At 40.5% G+C, this 19,958-nt stretch overlaps 1 protein-coding gene across 2 annotated transcripts; it reads right to left on the bottom strand.

The window, feature by feature from the left end:
- Nucleotides 1-321: 321 nt before the first annotated feature.
- LAPTM4A (lysosomal protein transmembrane 4 alpha) lies at nt 322-13,750 on the bottom strand. 2 transcript variants are annotated; one of them, XM_056486309.1, is made up of 7 exons: nt 13,521-13,750; nt 6,716-6,836; nt 4,545-4,621; nt 4,317-4,439; nt 3,074-3,169; nt 1,611-1,709; nt 322-1,089 (listed from the first exon to the last, which is right to left on the bottom strand). In XM_056486309.1, exons 1-7 carry the CDS (start codon nt 13,617-13,619, stop codon nt 1,015-1,017), a joined length of 690 nt encoding a protein of 229 aa, XP_056342284.1. In that variant the 5' UTR covers nt 13,620-13,750; the 3' UTR covers nt 322-1,014. The 2 variants fall into 2 exon arrangements, with proteins under 2 accessions (XP_056342284.1, XP_056342285.1); XM_056486310.1 differs by lacking the exon at nt 13,521-13,750 and adding an exon at nt 11,597-11,916.
- Nucleotides 13,751-19,958: the final 6,208 nt, after the last annotated feature.

Here is a 19,958-nt window from a genome sequence, read left to right as displayed (position 1 = left end):
TGAATTCTGATCACAGGTCAGTAGTCCCCATCTCTCTCTCTCAATCATAATAATAAGGTACCTTCAGATTTCCCTGAGGGCTCAAAGCTTCCAGTACAATTCCCTTTTCCCAGCTTGTGGGTAAGGACCAATCAGACAAGTAGAAGTAAACCAAATACTTGAGTATGATAGAGAGAATCCATGTTTTCCGGTCACATGTGGACTTCTACTGAAGAATGGACCAACCACTAAACCTGTAACTAAGTATGTTGGACTGTCTGCACCACACTGAATCATTTAAACAAAAAAGCCACCAAAAAGAAGATCAACCAACACTACTGGTAAACATTTTGTAAAAGATTTATTTAAGTATCATTTATCACAAAGAGGAAAATACATAGAAGATTAGAAGCATGCAACCATCTTCCACATTTCTATTTATTTTTCTTGCATTCCCAGCTCATTGTAATAGAACTCCTGTGCCATCCTCACTTGTTCCTCAAAAATACTGTTTCAAGACATAGGATAACCAAAAAAAAAACCACAATAAAAGGTAGGATAACATATGAGAAAAGTGCAAAGTAAAAAAGTCACATATATACCACATTCAAACCCTTCCCCTTCCAAAAAATGGATAAAGGCAAACTGTCATTTTGCTGCACGATCAGATTGTCTTTATGAACTACTTTACAAAAAATTAATATAAATTAAGGGCATAGTCCTGCAGACACTTATAATCACAGCTAACTTCAGAGTGGCTCACTGGTATTATTAAAAGCCACAAGTTAGTCACATGCATAAGTTCTTGCAGGTATAAGGCCCTAAGGCGATAAAATGTTTAAGAGCATTAGGGAGAACAAAAATTAAAGCAAATGAAATCACTCTCAGATGTGTTTTGCTTAGTAAGTTTATATTTTAAACAGAACAGTTTGCTCCTAAAGCCCTGAATATTTCTATTACTTAAGCAGTTTTGCAAGATTAAAAGAAAAAACCCCCAGGAAGCTGGTACAGATGTTAATGAAAGTAAAAATTGCTTCAGGCAGGTATGTAGGGAGGTGGAGGTTCCTTCTCAGGCATCTTCACTGCCATTTCATAGGTTGGCAGAACGTACTAAGGAGAAGAAGTGATAAGAAGTTGAAGTGATTGATGCAAAAGATTTGAAATGGAAAAAAAAATAACAAAAAAACACATGGCCCTTTGGTAACTTAATCCTCTACTGCAGACAAAGTTATTTTAAGAGTTTACTGCTGTTCCTAGTAAGCAAATGAGAAAGTGAACGAAGGTGCAGGAGCAGTTTACTGCTCTGCTGAGCCTAACCTTGGGTCATTCATTCCACACCCCACAGAATCCTGACTTTGCAAAGCAGCAAGGTAGGTTTGCACTGGTACAATCAAAGCTTCCCTCTACCACAAGGAAAACATTGAAATACTTCTCTCCAAAGACCCTCCTTTTAGGGACTGTCAGAATTTAGCTAAGAAATAACCCACCACAAAATTAGCTGCTTTAACTATTTCAATCTTTCCAGTCTTTCTTTAGAAAGCTGGACAAGGCTTGGAAACATACACGAACACGGTGATTTTCTACTTCAAAATTAATGATACTGCATCCTTTATCTCAAAAGGAGGTTTTACCTGTGGAGGAGCTTCAAAAGCAGGGTACACAGCAATCTCTGGCAAATTTCTATTGATGATGTATTTATAGCAGTTCCATACACAGTTAATTAGATATGCCTGAAAGAATAGAGATTTCTCTTTTTAAACACCTCATAAGCATTGGCAGATTCAGAAATGAGATGTTGGATTACAGTCCTATGATAAAAAGGATCATAAATCAACTTAGGCAATACACATCTGAGGAATGGTTGTTATTTCACAGACCTGGCCACATGTTACTCTCCATTTAGCTTTGCTGTCACAGTGACTCAGAGGATGCACCACACACGTTTTAGCAAAAGTACTCCCAGATGCATTCAGCTGATGTCTCTGTCTGCCTCAGTAGTGCTAATCAAATTAATCCCCAACTGGCTTATGCTTCTGTGGATTTCAGTCCAAACTTGCCAGGAGGAGGAGGAGAGGCCAACAGTACAATCCCACTCATCCCCCAGTTAGCACTATTTCTCCCACTAACTGCAGTGTGAAGGAAAGGGCTCAAACTCACAACTGAGGCAGCAGGGAGAAGGTAGAGCAATGAACCTTGAACTTCAAGTCAATACTGATGCTGCAGAAAAAAACACTATCGTGATATGATGAGCATTAGGGGATTTTTTATTACTCATTTGTGTAACATTAACCTCTCCAAATCACTCAATGGCAAGTTAGCACTGTTGTACAGAAGGTACCACACTTCCCAATCAATACACAAGTGTTATTTACTGTATTAGGTTTCCATTCCCTCCAGTTAAACATTCCTCTTGGAAAAAGTAGAGGAAAAAAAAAAAAAAAAATCAGTAAAATTATTTTTCATCATTTCATTTTTTCTTAAATGAAACCTGAACACAAAGGAATAGTGTCATGGCCAATGTATATTATCAATTCATTTCTCTAATGTGCTTTGTCTACACAAGCAGTTTTATAATTCAAATGAATGCCTCATTATTTACAGCTTCGGAAAGAAAGCATATTATCATCCTTCAGCAGGGAGGAAGATGTAGGTCTAGAATTAACTTATACATTTCCTCAATTCATCATCTTCCTTCCAAAACTTGCATCCTGTTTTTTTAGGCACAGAGAGAAATTTTGAACATTTTGTTTAGAAACTTGTATGCATTAACTCAACATTATTTCACTACAAACTTAATTACAAAAATTATCTCTACATAAACAAAAACTCTTTTTGCATTCCTCCTTCCTACTCAGGAAGGGCAGAGCTGCACATCCCACTGCACACACACAAGGTAGCTGAAGACACCAGTACACAACATATTAGACCTATGTCACACCAGAATTGAACATCCTAACAATTGTGCTCAAAGTTCTTACCTCAGCATTAAGAAGGCAGCTGGGTTCTGAATTCAGCATTGAGAATTAACTCAGATTGACAGTGTCTTAATATTTATGAGCTCTAGCAACAGACACATGATTAAGTTTTAACTTACCTTTAAAATGATAAATAAAACAAAGAACACCAGAACAATAAACAAGAGACAGCTGGAGTCCAAAGAAAGGAGATCATCTTTGTAAGGGAAATCCGGCTAGTGGAAAAAAAACAAGGGGGAAGGGAGAGAAAGGGAAGAGAAGAATGAACACTGCACAACCAAATATGATAGAAAAACATCCAAACTTCACACCAAATGAAACAAACCCTTGTGTGAACTGCTCGCCTGAAACAAAAAGTTCAATTTCTAACAAGTTTCCTCTTTATCCTCCCACAAAGCACAGTATTTATCCTGCTTCTGTCCCAAAAGAACAGATCACTACAGTACAGTCTGTGTTCCTAGTCACTTCATCAGTCTCATGCCAACACAGATTCTTCTTCACAAGATTCTTCTTCACAGCTGCAGGACAGTATTCGTACTTATGGTCCTCTACAACTCTTTAATAACTTATTGTTACTTACATCCTGTCAGTCCACCCTGCAACACACAGGTGTGCAGTGAAAGAAGTCACCCCCAAACTTGGGGAAGCCAAAACAGAGCTCCTGCAAACCTGTCTCTTTTCCTTCCCTGACCATAGTAACAAAGCGTCTCTCAAACAATCTAACATTTGATCTATTTTAAAAAAGGACTTGTTTTTAAACATCTGCTTGAACAGATCACAACACCAGCCAGCCAGAGCTTGTGGTCCCTGCTGACGGTACATTCTATGCATTCACACTTCTTGCAGTTAAAACACAAGCAGTGTTAATGAGAACTCCACTGCAGTTTCCTTAGAAAGTGCTGTTGGCAACTTGAGAAGACACATAAAATTGTAAGAAGGAAAATTCAGAATCTCAGATTCCATGTTTAATGCTCTTGGAATCCTTACCTACACTTCTCTTCTCATTCCCTACCAAATAAGTGTCAACACATTTTTAATCTGCAGTAGCAAATTTACCACTGAGCCCCATTGCTTAAAGGGTTACGAACACACTTCCAAGTCCAATTGTAGCCAACACAGTTTAAACCAGTAGTTCCCATCACAATTCTTTCCGTACTCTCCCTGGCCTTCCTTTAAGGGAGCAATAACACCTTTAACTCTTCTACCTCTGATAAGCTACCATTCCCACTATAACCATCTGTAGCTGCTGCAGGCTGAATTCTTTTTCTTATGCACAGGAAGGGAAGTGTAGCTCAGTCACTAACCCAATTAAAACAAACTTTAATTTCAAATGTAAAATATCAACTTGAACTGAATACTTACCAACTGATCCAGGTAATCCTTGATTCTGGGCAAGTAGGTTAGAGAGCTGATGGCAACCAGACAACTGAGCACGAAGTCAAAGAGTTGGTAACAGAAAAATGGGATCAGCCAGCCTACACGATGCTAAGAAATAGAAAACAGGAGCAGTCTGTAAGTTATTTAGTTAAAAAAAAAAAATTAAAAAAATCAAACAGCAAATTTAAAACCATGGATTATAAATATACTTACAGCAATGGCACCATACACCATCATTGCACTGATCGTGAACATGAGGAGGGAGATAGCAAACAGAACGCAGGCATTTTCTGCATTAAAATAAAAACAGTAAAAATCAGTTATTTCCTGGAGCTGTCACACTGCAGCTGACAGGTACCCAACCTTTGTCCCTTTCTATGATCTGTTCTCCATTTACTCATCTGTGCCAACTACCAGCAGCAGAATAGAGTAGATCAGATCCTTCCTAACAAAAAAAGGTCTGGTTCCAGAAAACCTACAACTACTTGGAAAAATCCCTCTGCCGTAATCAAAAGCCTGACTAAAGCCCAGGAACATCAATTAGAAGCTTGACATAGTTTGACAGTAATGCATCATAATGATGCTGATTTGCAATATGTGTCAGTACTGAAAGTATGTGAGTGATTAACTTTACAACTGGACAGAATATTAAGTGAAGCTAACACAGTATCAACCTTTACACTTGAAAATGGTTTGGTTATGTAATTTGGTCATTGGCAGTGGGAGCAGTACTGCTCCTTCTGTAACACTAAGGAAAACAGGAAATCACTGTGTGGAAGGTATCCCACTATTTACAAGAAAAGACAGTGGAACAGAAACCAATTTGTAGCAAAATCCAGGACACTCATGGAAGCTGCATGATAAAGATTCTCCTTGTGCATCACAGTTACTGATGACAGAAGCACAGGTGCTTTTCCACAAGTTAGATTATACTTGTTCTTTTTTAAACAGAAAGAAACCAGCTTGAGAGTCTATAGATGTGGTAAAATAATGTTTTTTAGCAATATTCAAGCCAAAATTTTGTGGTTCCCCTGCTTGAAAAAGAGATTATCTGAGAACTCCTTCTACTCTGCAATTAATTTGAAAAGACACACTGTGGAAGCATTTACATATCCAATTCATATCCAAATCAGCAAGGTAGTATCTACCATCCACAGATGGCATGAAGAAAGAGCCCCCCCACCCATGTCTGAAATGTACTATGTTGATCAGACCTAAGGCTCAGTCACCAATAAGTGTGGTTGTCTTCTGAGAAGTTATTGTTTACAATGTGCACAAGTACAATAATACCCGTAACGTTCTTTCATGCATACAAAAACCTCTAGCCCAGATCCCAACACAGGCAATAAGAATTTTTAAGTCAAAAGCATGGGATAGATTTTACACTGAAGACTGAAGAAAGCACCTTCAGAAGCATCTTTCACTCGTATAAGCTTAAGGCTACCAAGAATACCAACAGCCTTTAGAGACACCTGCTGTGATTTTACTTAATATCTTAGCCTCATGAAGAATTTGGTCCTTGCTCCCACTCCTATTTCATTAGTAGTAAATGTGAGTTACAGTCACAGGGCAGAACAGACAGATCCTCAACTCAAGTCATGGACAATTAATCCAAAATGCCCAAAACCCAGTTTTGTGCTGTACTATTTAACTTCACTGAATCCAACCCTCCCCAAATCTTCATGTAACACAGACTGAGGTAGATTAGATGCCACACTACACATATTTCTGCACATTTAAAACCAAGAGAAGTAAAGCATATGCACAAGTTTACAGATACTATAATTAAGAAGCTTGACACCAATTACAGTTGTATACATTATACACTCAGTAGCAGAGTGAAAAGCAGGCTTAATTCTTCTCATGGTGCTCTTTCATTTACTGTGCAGGTGAAACTTAGAGAAACTCTTTCATTTCACTCAAGTAGTTGGCATCCCAATTCTTCTGCTCTTCTTTGAAAGGTATCATGGTTTTCTTCTTAGCAAATTCATATGCAGGTATTTCCTGATCTATGAAGATGACCAAAAAATTCTGAAGAAAAGTCTTTAAACTTGTTTTTTGCTGCTTGTTTTACTGAGATAGCAAGAAGAAAGGGAGAAAGGGAATCAGATGTCCCATACATACTTCAGTACTCAAAGCATCAGAAGGCCAAGAAATCTCATTGCTTAAGATGCTTGAGAATAAAATGAAGTTAAAATAATAGTCCATAAAGTTCTTTTTATTCTTGTAGAAGAACTCAATCCCAGAATAATTGAAGAGAAATTCAGAAAAGAAGATAACCATATTTATTAAAAGGTGCATGCATATATGACAACCTAGTATAAGAAAAATCCATGATACTGCATGCCTCATATTCCAACCAGCCAGCAGAGCTCTAGACCTACCAGCCATTCTCTCGGAAGCATAGTAATTTCCAATGACTTCATACTGGATATCAACTGTTGGCACCATATTTGGATGAGTCACTTCTACTGTCAACAAGATGCCCATCAGCAAGTTCACCACCTGAGAGAGATCACAGTTACCTCAAGGTTAATTACATTGCAACACCTAAGATCTTTTTAATACCACTAATAATCCTTTATTTCAGTTAAAAATAAACTCTTCCCTTTGCCTGTATGTGGAAGAAAAAAAAAAAAAAAAAAAAAAAAAAGAACAAAAAAGAGCCAAACTTACAGTTAAATTTCAAGCTAATTTAGTTAACTACCAAAACAACCCAAAGAGCATGGAGCAATTTTTAGGTTCAATGAATCACAACTAAATAACTCTGCAAATTGAGGGGATGGTGAGCTTCCTAGGGATTCAAATAACATAATTAAGCTGATCCTGCTTGATGAATGTACATATTTGCACACTGGAAAACTGGAAACAGTTAAAAAAGGTCAGGAAGGTAAAGGTACAGAATGAGGAATATTTGGAAAGAATTTCTGTTTTTTACAACAAATTGATTCAACACATAAATAAGTTACTGGGCTTCTGCCATGTTTCAGCTTTAATAAGCTAGAGAGAACACCTCCCTTTTCTTCTCAGATCACTTAAAGCCTCACCAGTCCTTATCAGAAAGGTGTACACAACCACAGGGGAAGTTAAAAAGTTTCACACAAAGATCAACCCCCAAAATGTGTATGTTCAGCATGAGCTGCATGCTCACCAGTCCTTCTCCTCCCTCATGCTGCCACTTAAGACTCCTTCTGTTGTCTCATTTTGGAACACAGCAGAAATGTCTTCAGGAAGAGCTCAAAGAATCAAAAGTAGCTTAAGCCTCTGTAAAATTGCCTGGACAGCATTTATAATGAATTCAAGGTTTACAGGAACATAGTTTCTGTTACTAATATCTGGTGACACATGCCAAAGGTTGCGTAACACAAAAAAACTCATGATGGTATTTTCGAGCTGCAGACATTTTCCAATCAGTATTCAGTACTGTCACCACCACCAGCAGGATCCTTTCCAATTAGCCTCAAAAGAAAAAAAAAAAAAACAAACAAACCTGGTTTGCAGTTTCTCACAACTTAAGAATATTTGCCAGGTATTTCTTCTTCTACTGGCATGGTTCCAGGAGTCAATTATGGTGGTAAGTCTATGTACAATTACTGAAGATTTCAGCAAGAAAAAATATTTTGAGCCTTTTAAAAACTGAGACTCACAGTTCCTGTAACTTCTTTCCCCTCACTGTTTTTATTGGGTTTTTCTTCTTTTTTCCCCAGGGGCTTAGAGATACATGGTGATAAGCCTGCTTGCACTTTTTGCTAAAAAGAACCCTTTAGTGGAATCAAAGTTGGTCACTTTGTAGAAATGCAATCATCTCATCAAGTACTTACAAAAATTTACTAGAATTTCCAGCTATTTCGAGCCACTTGTATTTTCTTAAGGCATTTTATGCCTTGGAATATAAAACATAGTAGGCAAAACAGCTGGCAGTGAAGAATTCTGTTTAACCACCAATATCTTCAGCCTCAAAATGTACTTTTTTCACTCTCACAGGACACTTCTTAAAGGGCAAACTGTAAAGTTGCTCACCTGCCTCTTGTCTTTAAATCTTATTTTGCTTCACCACTGGTCACACTTATAGAACACTCACTTCCCACCTGGTTAATCCTTCTACACTCTGGGCTTCTGCTCTCAATGCATTTTCAAACCTTCTATTTCCTCCTCTCTGTGAGTGAGCTGGGGATATTGGAAAATACCTTTCTGCACTGCGCTTGTTTCCAAAAAGCCAACGTCAAGGTTCAGGTCTCTGGAAGCTGAAACATTGATCCCTACTTTATAGGGCACAAAAATACATGTTCAATTACAACTAAATCATTTATTGTTTATACACAGTCATAAGCTTGACTGCCACGATAGCCTATCTGCCTCAGGATAAAAAGCAAGCAGCACTTGAATTCCTACAGAAGTACTGAAGAACTTGAATGCCTCAGAATTTTGAGATTGTAATTCCCCATCTGTCACTTTATTTTCATTCTATCTGTGGTCCTAATTCAGCATACCAAAGTCCTAAGTAATTTCACTAGTTATTAAGTGCAGTTCCAAATACTAAAGGTTTATTTTCTCAACCTGAAATGGCATACAAGTAAAACAGAAAATAAAGAGTCATTCAAAATCCAATCTATTTGAATCAATGAGACCAAATAAAAACAGTAACAAACCAAAACAAATCTAAACAAAAATAAACAAACCCAAACCTCTGCTAATTAACACCTCAGGGTTTCCAGCATCCTATTACTGATGTTTACAAATACATCACAACACTGAGCAATTCATCACATTTAACATATGGATTTCAATTAAGAGCTATAGAGCCAGAGCCTCTATTTTAACTACTTCCATTCTTTCCCAGAAGCTTGATAACAGCAAGACCAATGTAACAGGCAGCAAGAATATGGTTTGCACCACAGAACATCATTAGAGCTTGTAACTATATATTCACTGCAAATCAAATGTATATTCAAAAATGTTTAAATAGAGAAGTCAGAAAAAAAGTAACTCACGTATGCCTTAGTGTAATACAAGGATTAAACTCATCACTATCTCCCCGTCAAAAAAAAAAAAAAATAAACCCAAAAAAAGCAACCAAAACTGACAAGACAGCACTCAGCAGATACTGCAGCACCCTACAGTAACACCTCAGAAATCTCAGCAGCCCCATTCTGGTCTTTTTTGCTAGGAAATCAAAAATAGTAACAAAAAAAATGGCAAAATGCATGTTCAAGTCCTTATTAAAAAAAAAATAATCCACTAAGATGAAAATAACTTTAATTTAGTTTTGCAGTAGTTTAATGAGTGTATTTTGCATTTTCATATCTGGGATAGCTAATTTTAGCAGTTTGGTGTAGTTCATATCAAAATTCAAATAGCTGAAATTTCAAATTCTCAAGTAGAAAGTCAGCATTTATTCCACACTGGTAACAGAAATTTTAGCTCCCCATATGATTAGAACTCAAAAGACTGTGTATAAACAAGCATTAGCTTTTTAATTAGTGAGTTTTATCTCCACAGCATACACTTTATGCCTCATCATGCAAGTGCTTCATCTCTCTGGAGGCCTGAATATGAAGTCTAGTTTTCCCCAAGCACTCTGAGTGACTTGGGCAAAACCAAGAATTCCTACTTATAATCTGCTTATAACCCTTTATGAGGGGAAAGAGGGAAATTGCCTTGCCCTACTACATTCATTTTCCTTTCACTTTTCCAGTATTTTTTTCCTTAGACATGTTCCCAAAGGAAAAAAAAAAAAAAACCAAGAAAACAACAAGATGGAGATTCTGATTATTATATATTGAAATAATAAAAACTGAAGAGCAGCAATTTTAAATTGGGTACTTCAGAGCCTCTAGCACTACCAGCATTAAAGTGAGACCAGCTACATGGGCTCATTTCTGTCAATCGGGTTCAGTGAACAAACAGTTCCAGAGATCCCCCTCGTGCTCCTGCTAGCCAGCAGCAATTTCATCACTGACTCCAGCCCTGAAGTTTGCTGCCAGAACGCACCAGCCCCTCCCTCCAAAACAATGCTATTGGCTTTTATGCTGTTTACTGAACTCTGATCCCGTTCTTGCCAGAGCAGTGTTCGTGCTTCCGGTTTCTGGAAAGCACAGTGCCCAATATGAAAGTTTAGAGGAAGAAACAAACTTCAAAGCAACACAACTGCAATTATGGAGAGAGGAACAGGAGGTTTCTCTTTCCTTCCTACACAAACAGCAGTGGGTGTTGCAGAGCTAAGCAAGCTTTATCAGTCCTGGAACTCACGTACAACTCTGCCAGAAATGTTCTTAACTTTTGGTATATACACTTTTATTTATTGATCACAAGCAGCAGCAGCACATGGACAGAATTGCGAGTGAGACACACTGCTCATGCAGCAGCAGACATTTTAGAAGGTAGTCCTTGTTCTCTCTGGACTTGCAGAAGAACACAACAAAGACAGACAGTGATAAAACTGTTCTACTGAAGAGCAAAGTTAATTACATGCATGATTTAAGGGTATACAAATAAGCAAGGAATAGGAAAATGCCAAAAGAAATGGTTACGTAAGAATAAGATGTATTAAGCAGACGGAAGTCTTATCTTACTAAAACATCTGGAGTAGTTTGCTATGAGACTCCATTTTAAGTTTGATAGCAATTCCTTCAGGACTGCACTGCACAAGAACACAGCTTATATAGCAAACAGCAAGATTTTCAGTAACATAAAACTATTCTTGAAATAAACATTCTTCCCCCTACATACTTAAAAAAAAAAAAACCCAACAAAACCAAAACACACAAAATACAAACAAAAGCCCCCACCAAACTCATAACCCACAAACAGCATCCTACATAGAAAGTTATTACCATTTGTCCCACCGTGACTTAAAAGCAGAGATTATTTAATTGATTTAGAAAGATTTCTTATAAGAACCTGAAAGACTAAGTTAAAGCTGTACTTAAATGGTACATTAACTAACATGTCTAAAAAATCTGACATATTCTGGACCATTTTTTAAAAAGTTTAGCAGCAGGCAATTAAATTTAACTTTCACTGTCCAAACCACACTTTACTTTCAAAAAAGTATAATTTATAGTTGAATTCTGATTTAAAGCACTAGGCAAGACCATCTAAAGCTTCACGTTACAACCTTATTTCAGCTTAAACAGCCAACTGTTGCCAGACTTAAAAGCTGTCACCCTTTCCCAGGTGACTCACATGAGAACTGAATAAAAAAATATTCAACGTACTAACAAAGTGTTCGATACACAGGGGTTTTTTTAAATAAAAACCCGCACCTCTGAAGCGCTTTGCATGGCCCCTGCTACCTTGAACTCAGCTCCACTTTTCCCTCTAGCAGAGCGAGTGGCTGCGGTTACGCGAGATCAAAGCCGCCCTCCGCCCCTGGAGCCGCAGCCTCACGGTGCCCGGCGCAGCTCCCACCGTCCCAGCGCCCATTCAGAGAGAAGAAAGAGGTGCCGCATCCAGGCAACGAGAGGAAACACAAGCACAGCAGGAGAGGTAGAAGCTGCAAGTGCCACCAGGTCTGCGGCACGGAAACATCTCCCAGTCCCCCGCCCCCAGCAATTCCCGGCTTTACAGCCGCTCCCGCGAACAGGAATCGCAGCGCGGAAGGAGCGAGGTGCTTTTGTTCTGTAACGAGGATTACTGTCCCCCTTACTGCCAGCGATTTGTGCTTCTGCTTAAGGGACCAGAAGCATATTCTTGAACTCCATCCATCAGAACAGGGAGGTTTGCAGGTTTCCAAAAGAAGTTTGATTCTCAATATTACAATGGACCTTTTCCTTTGAAATGAACCAATACTAGAATTTCATCGGCACCAAGACTTTTGTCCAATTTCTTTTCGAAAGACAGATACCTTTTCCCTAAAGTTTTGTTACATTTTCAGCGCCCTATCCTGCCTTTTCCTCAGGTCGTCTCTCTCCAGCGATTTTGTACATTTTTTTGCCAATTGAGGGACCAGGATGCATAAAAATAAAGGAACTCCCCATACTTGTTGAAAATAAACCATAAACTCTCCAAAATCAAATCCCTATGCCTCTAAAGGCAGTTTCTGTGCATGGCTGTTTCATATCAACACAAAAATTCAGCATTCTTTGTTTCTTACAATCTGGAGAAGGGCAAAGGAGAATACAGGTTTTGACTACAGCTTGAGAACAGAAAAGTTATGCTGCAACTTTTGTAAACTGTCCTCTCACTTTTACTGCCCACGAGGGCAAGGGGAAGGAAAGATAAGGAAATTACTTCAATAAAGAGGAGCTCAGGCCCCCTTTAAGGGAACCAAGGGAAGTTAGGGCCCCAGGCCTTTAACTTGCGGTACTGTTTTCACATTTGTCTTTCGCCCTACTTCAGAACTTTATCTCTAATATTGCATCTTCAATACCACAGCTATTTCTTGGAGAGAAAGCACTCACCAGTCAGAAAAAAAGAGGTGCCTTGGGAACCAAATTTGTTTGCGCTGCTCTTCAGTCACTGTGTCGAGAACAGGGTATGGAATAACCAGGAACTTCCCCTGCCTCAAAGCTCATGCTCATTCTGGAGACACTCATCTTCCTCTCAGAGGTCACACACCACTCACGGGTACCTCATCTTATTCCCCTATTATATACCCTAAACTCCAGTCTCCCCTCAACTCTCCTCCCTTACCAAGTACACGCTCATTTTATTACAGTCTCGATCCCGCCAAACCAGGAAAGAGCAACACAATCTCTCCGAGACGCGGATGAAAACGCTATGAACTTTATCTTCACTTTCTTTTTCCAACCACAACAAGAGATGCTGCCGAGGGACAGCAGCGCTTGGCTAGCCCGAAGGAGACCCCAAGAAAGAGGCACTCAAAGCCCACCGGGTGATCCCAGGAAATCTCCTCGTGCAGCTTCCCCCGACCGCCTCAGGAAAGGGAACAACTGCCTGGGCAAAGGGAACGGGACCCTGCAGCCCCCCGGGAGAGGGAGCGACTGCCTAGGCAAAGGGAATGGGACCCCGCAGCCCCCCGGGAGAGGGAACAACTGCCTGGGCAAAGGCAGCGGGACCCCGCAGCCCCCCGGGAGAGGGAACAACTGCCTGGGCAAAGGCAGCGGGACGCCCCCCGGTCCCTCAGAGCGGCCGCTGCTTCCCCGCCCCACCGAACACCCTGCGCACGCGCGCTGAGCTCGGCCCTCACGGCCGCCCCTCCAGCCGCTGGCCGCCCCCGCCTCTCACCATGTACCAGGTGCCCAGGATGATGGTGCCGGTGCGGACATGGCAGCAGCCACAGCAGCGGGTGCTGTAGAAGCGGTCACGACTCCTCTTGAACGTCATGGCGGCAGCGCGCAGCTCCAACCGCCAGACCCGCCGCCCGCCCTCTCCAGGCAGTTCCGATACCGAGGGCCGTAAAACCCCCGGCGCGCGCGTCACCGCCACACTGACCAATCAACCACCGGGAGAATGGCGCGGGGCGGGCGCGTGTTGCCGCGGCGACAAGTGATTGACAGCACCGTGGACCAATCACAACAGCGCTGGGGCTGACGCCCGGCGTTCACCTGCGGCGGCGGGGGCCGCACCTGAGGTGGGGGTGGTGCTCTTTCCGCCATGTTGGGCTCTGCCCGCCTCTGCCGGCGGCCCTCAGGCGGGTCTGGCGGGGAAAGGCCCGGCCCGGCCCGGCCCTGCCCTGCGGGGAGCAGCTCGCCCGGGGTTTGAAGAGCCGGAACTTGGCAGGAGAGCTGCGTTGTCTAGGGACGTTCCCGTGTACTTAGCGCGGGTGAGAGGCGGCTCGAATTCTGCGGCCAGTTCTGAGTCCCTCAGTTCAGGAGGGTCATGGAAATTCTAGAGAATGTCCGGTGAAGGCGAACAGAGCTGGTGAAGCGTCGGGAGCAGAAGTCTGATGAGGAGCGGCTGAGAGTGTTTTGCCTGGAGAAGAGAGAACCTTACCGCTCTCTACAATTCCTGAAAGGAGGCTGTAGCCAGCTCGGAGTTGGCCTTTTCTCCAGGCAGCTGGTAACAGCATGAGAGGACATGGCCTCGTCGACATGGTCAGGGAGGTTTAGTTTGGACTGCAAGAGGGATTTCTTCATTGAAAGGGTGATTACACAAAACGGAACAGAAGTCACTGTCCCTGGAGGTGTTTAAAGAAGGACTGGACATGGCACTTAGTGCTATAGTCTTGTTATAAATGCATGACATGTTGTTGGCTCTTCGCAAGTATTGGATAAATGCTATATGTATAATGTTAAAATAGCATTTCTATATGAATATAGTCTTGGTTAATAGTAAAAGTTAGACATAAGTTTTTTACAGATAGTATGCTTAAACTACCCGCTTAGTGAAAGATAACAGCCCGTGAACATGTGATGGGAACCCCTGCAGCTGACAAGACAATTATCAACACTCACCGGCTGGACCACCACCCAAATTAAAAGGGATAAGGAGAAGAATAAAACCACAAGCCAATAAACACACATGCTCTAAAAAGGCGGACCCAAGGAGTGGCCATGCTAAACAGTTCCCAGAAACAGCTGGCTATGCATGAAGGTCTATGATTGTGTAACAAATGGATGGATTGTAAAACGTATTTAAAGGGGTGTTCCGAAGCAGCGGTGTGCTCCTGGCAGCATGCCAAGCACCCGGCCATTTTAACCCTTTGTTTTATGTATGTCTCCTGTTGTCTTTTTTATTAAACCTTTAAATTCTCCCAAAACAGTGAACCGTGTTTTTCACAGTCTGGTTGGGACGGTGTTATGTCATGGTTTGGATTCGATGATCTCACATCTTTTTCCAGCCTAGTTTATTTTGTGATTATGGGCAGCCCTTAATTCCAAAATAGTAATGAGTAAGTAATGTTTCCTGATGTCCTGATTCCAGCTGGGACAGTGTTAATTTTTGTAAGTGCCAGAAAAGAGCATGGCTCAAATGTGGACGTTATTCTATGCCACCTCACATCATTGGTTATTGCCAGGAGCAGGGGAAAAAGGGGTTTCTTCCTATGGAGAAAACATGGAGGAGGGAGACTATTGCTATTGTGTACTGGGAGTGGGGGCAGGTTTCTTATCTCAGTAATGTTTCCAGTATATTGTTGTGCCTCCAATTCTCAACTCCATCCCAACACAGCAGAAAGATAAGGGGAAGGGGGAGTGATAGAGAGAGCAGTGTGTGGTTTTGGAAAGTCTCAGTGTGGGTCCTGAGCTGGGGAGCACCATTCCAAACCCACAACACTGGGCAGAGCCTGAAGAGATCTGCTTTGAGGTACTGCCAGCATCCCCCGGCTTTCACTGAAATTCACCCAGTGCTGCAGCAGGTTTAGTTCCCATCAACTGTTTTGCTGTTCTTTTGAGTTAATTCCTTGGATTAAAGAATAATATTAAGATTGTGTTACATGCTAAGAGGATATGCCGTCAGAGGGAAAACAGAAGAGGTGAAATTTAGTCCACAGAAGTGCTTTATTTTTTGGTAACTCCAAGCCCTACTCAAGCTCCTGCTGGTGAGTGGATAATAGAAATGCTTCATTAGTTCCACCAAAACCTGCGGGTGTTGCACTTTTTGATACGTTAATGAGAAATAACGTGTGTAAATCCAAGTGCTGTCTTCATTTGTGTATGTGTAAGTTTCCCCACCACTTAGACACACACTCTTCTGTTCCCACATGTAGCAGGACCTCTAAACTTCCCCTGGCCCAATGGCTTCTGGAGACCGAGCTCTTGATGCAGAAATGCAGTTTATTTTAACCTTCTACTTGCAGCTGCAAGTATTTCCTTCTTGGCAGTGATATTCTGAGACACAGAACCATAAATATTTTTTGTGCATATATACACCAAGATGTATGTCAGTATTAATATTGAGTTTTTTCACTTTGAACAATGAGAAGGTAATGAGGGTGACAGTGCTTGTCCTTTTGATACATTCCAGATTGTATAATGAACACATTTTATTGTTTTAGCTGCTTATTCTATTTTTAATGTGAGCTGTTGCTGAGTTGTTTGAAATTATTTACTTAAGGGCTTTAAAAGTGACCTTTTTATTTTAAATCCCCAGGGTTCCATAGTTGGTGTTTTTCTTCCTTAGGGCATATTTCATTTTTGAATAAACATGTTGTAAGTGTTGCTGAGATGGCTGTAATGATCCTATTATAAACTATTGTTTGTTTCTTTACTGCTCCTAATGTTTTCAGCCCTGTGCACAGATGCCTAATTATCAACATTCTTATTTAATGTAGCAAGAAGGGACTACTTTTAATCAATATACACATAAAAAAGAAAAAAGAACGTGCATTTTGTTGTAATCAGTCATTTAAAAAATCGATTTTCTCACAGATGGCACTTTGGGAAGCCTAAGCCAGCTATTCCTACTGCATGCATGCCTGAATTGATTACATTGTTCTGCAGAGCTGAGAGATTCTCTTTCCTGTTGGTCTTTCCCTGTGTGAAACAGGAATTCACAGGATTAGAACGAGTCAGGAATGAAAGCCGAGCCCCTCCCTCAAAGTTTGGACATCCACTTGGAAACCTCTCGTTCCCACTTCCAGTTCAGACGATCTGTGAGGGCAAGTGTTCCAGCTAAGATCTTGCAGTTGGACGGTTTGCCTTCGCTCAGATCAAGCTCTCGTCAGGCTCAGATTTTCAGGGCTATTTTCATGAGATGAAAGAAATCTTAATTAAGTGTTCATATCTTTGTCAGCCAGACTCAGAATAAAAATTGATGTGATTCCCTTGAGCTTCGCTGCTTGTTATGCTCTGCAAACAACAAAGATACTGGGAAGAATAATGTGAATCTCATTTAACATCACAAAGAAGCTTTCCACAGCAGGATAGGCTCATGTGGAACTATTGAATTTGCATTTAAAACCTCTCCACTTTCTCGTCCCTTAAAAAAAAAAAAAAAAAAAAAAAAAAAAAAATTTGAAGAGTATTTTGAGAATGATTGCATTGTTTCTTGTACTTAAGGGAAGAGGTAATAGGTTAATGATTTTAGTCCTACCCTGAGTCAAAGATTGCAGTTCTTCCATGCTCACACAGCCCAGATGACCTCAGGCGAGGCGTTTCCTTCTTGCTGAGCCTTAATTCTCTCCTTTTTGTTAGTTCAAAGACGATTTGTGAGGCTAAATATATTAAAAACTCTGGGCTCAGCTTACAGTCAGTCATGACAGGCGGAGCAAAATCTCAGAGAGTCAGCGAGTACAGTGATAAAACTTCCTCAGAATAGCAAAAAGACCATGGCATGCAGGACTTAAGCATCCACAACAGTAATAGCAGGAAGCCATACACAGATCTGCAAGTCAGAAGCAGCTGCAAAAGAATGACTGGGATTCCTTTGCCAGCATGACATTTTAACTCCTTCCCTCTCAGCAGGTAGAGAGGGTTTGATATCGAGGTGTTCCTCATTAGCCAAACTAGTCGGGATTTTCAAAACCCATGTCTAGACAGGAGATTTGCACTTCTGTCTTGAGAGAGCCTGGCAATGTTTTACCAAACACAAATTAGTTTTGGATAATCATATTTTAATAAGGTGGCAGCAAAACAGCTAGGATCAGGTAAATGAGAGACCAGGCTTCAACTTCTTCAAAAATTTAAAGTCCTGTACTTGCAAGATGTCAAAACAATGCAGCACTAAGGCTGTTTTCTGCTACTTTTTGTAATACCATAGTTTCTCCCTTTTGTGCTGTTCTTCAGTCTATCCTTAGTTAGAAAATGGTGGTTTAATGCTGTAACCACACACTGAACTATTGCCAAGATGGCAATATTTTGAAGAACAAGGTGCTGTTCTGCTTCAGCATTTGCTGTGTTGTATGAAGGGAAACCTACAGACTCTGAAGTGATAATCATATGTAACCTCAGGCAGAGTTCACATCACTTTATAGTGAAAATATTGTCCTGATGGGTGTTGAGAAACGAAGGCACAGTGAGATGAACTGATCTGACCAACACTACTACAAATCAATCAAAGCTCTAGGAACATGTTGACCATTGGCTTCTTTGCCAGGAAATAAAAGGTACAGTGCAGGACATGTTGGAGCTCCTCCATCCATAATGGAAAGCACTTGAGTATGAGGGTAGCAACAAGCTACTGCTATTTTTAAATTTTTTTCCTACAACTTTATGCGTGTGCCTGCTACTCTGAATTTTAAAACTAAAAAGAAAAAAAAAAAAAAGATTAGTTAGGTCCTCAGACTCAGTTATTTTCCATGCTGAGCAAGCATTTTTAAATTAAAAAAAACAAAGTTTTTCAACATTACAGAGAAAGGAATATTGTTACATAGAAACTGCAATATATAATACTGCATCTCCTTACCAGAATTTAGAAAAATCCATAGAACTGGTGCAGAAGGTGTGAAAAATACTGTGGCTGAAAGCATGGATTGACTTTTTGCTTCCTTAAAAAAGATAAGACTGTACTAGAGTAAAAACACAGCATTAACATATCAATGAGGGGAAAAAACTGCTCATATAAATTAAAATTAGTCAGGGGGAAACTTTCCTATCGGTGACTCATACAGCAAAGTCATAGATATCCAGCATTGAAGTCAGCATTAAAAAATTTTACCATCCTTTTCTTCTGACATGAATTTTGCAGGAAAACAATCTAATTTGGAGGATCAGTGGCTTCTTGTAAAGAGGGTTAGAAAGTAATAAGAATGTATCACAGTGAATTTTGTGATTACTGAATTTTACTCTTGTTTACTGAATTAATCAACTTCATTTTGGGATTCCTAATGTAATGTTCCAAGCTTCTGTACTATTTGTTCTAGTTGATTGCTGTTAACAATATGAATTATCTTTTACCAGTATGAGTCAGTTTAACTCAGTTCCAAACCTTTTAAACTCATAACAGATGGGTCAGAAAATGAGGGTTAGAAAATAAGCTGAAATATGAAAGCATGATATAAAATTTCTCTAAGCTCAAGACTGTTTCTGGGTTACTCACTGTATGCTCAGATTTTCTAAATCTTAAGCACTGAATAAAAATTCTTGTATTCATTTAGAGAATCAAAATCTGCTAAATTAAAAGAGCTGTGGTTTGTTTATAGCAGCCTCCACACAGCTGAGGAGCTATGAAAATGTCTAAAAATAACACGATCTAAAATGGTACTTGCAATTTCAGATATCTCAGTGCTTTCACTCGAACAACAGGGAGCACTGGAAATGGAAAATCTCCTGTACTCACTGGCAGCCTCCCCCTTCCAGCCTTCAGCCTGGACTTGCCCCTCCATGAATCTTGGCAGGGTGAACAGGAGGAGCCTGGGGACTTGAACACTTAGATTCTCAGGGAAGCAGGGAGTCACCTTCTAGTGATTGCTATTTCTTTGCACGTTGGCTCCTTGACTGGGTTTGCAGTTTTGCTGGGATGCCAGCAGTTTTCCAGGAGGAGCACTGTCACAGGTGGCTGCTGCTGCCAGAAGGGCTCGATAAAGCCAATTATCATGAGTCCCTGGAACATGCACTGCACAGAACCACCACCTAAAGAAAATCATGCATGCAAAAAGAAATCAAAGTTTGGTAGAAAAATAACATTTACCAAATTTCTGATATGCTCTTGGTGGGATGACACAGGGGTCAATTACTCTTACAGTGGCCTTTTCCCCAGATCAATGCATTAGTGTCTGCAGTCAGTATGGGAGAACCTTTAAACAATATAACCCCCACACTTTCCTTTGCAGGAGCACCTGCAGGG

The sequence above is a fragment of the Oenanthe melanoleuca genome, chromosome 3 (genome assembly GCF_029582105.1).
Source record: "Oenanthe melanoleuca isolate GR-GAL-2019-014 chromosome 3, OMel1.0, whole genome shotgun sequence".
Lineage (NCBI taxonomy): Eukaryota > Metazoa > Chordata > Aves > Passeriformes > Muscicapidae > Oenanthe > Oenanthe melanoleuca.
The sequence above is the reverse complement of the archived record's forward strand: the minus strand, read 5'-3'. Positions and strand labels throughout refer to the sequence as shown.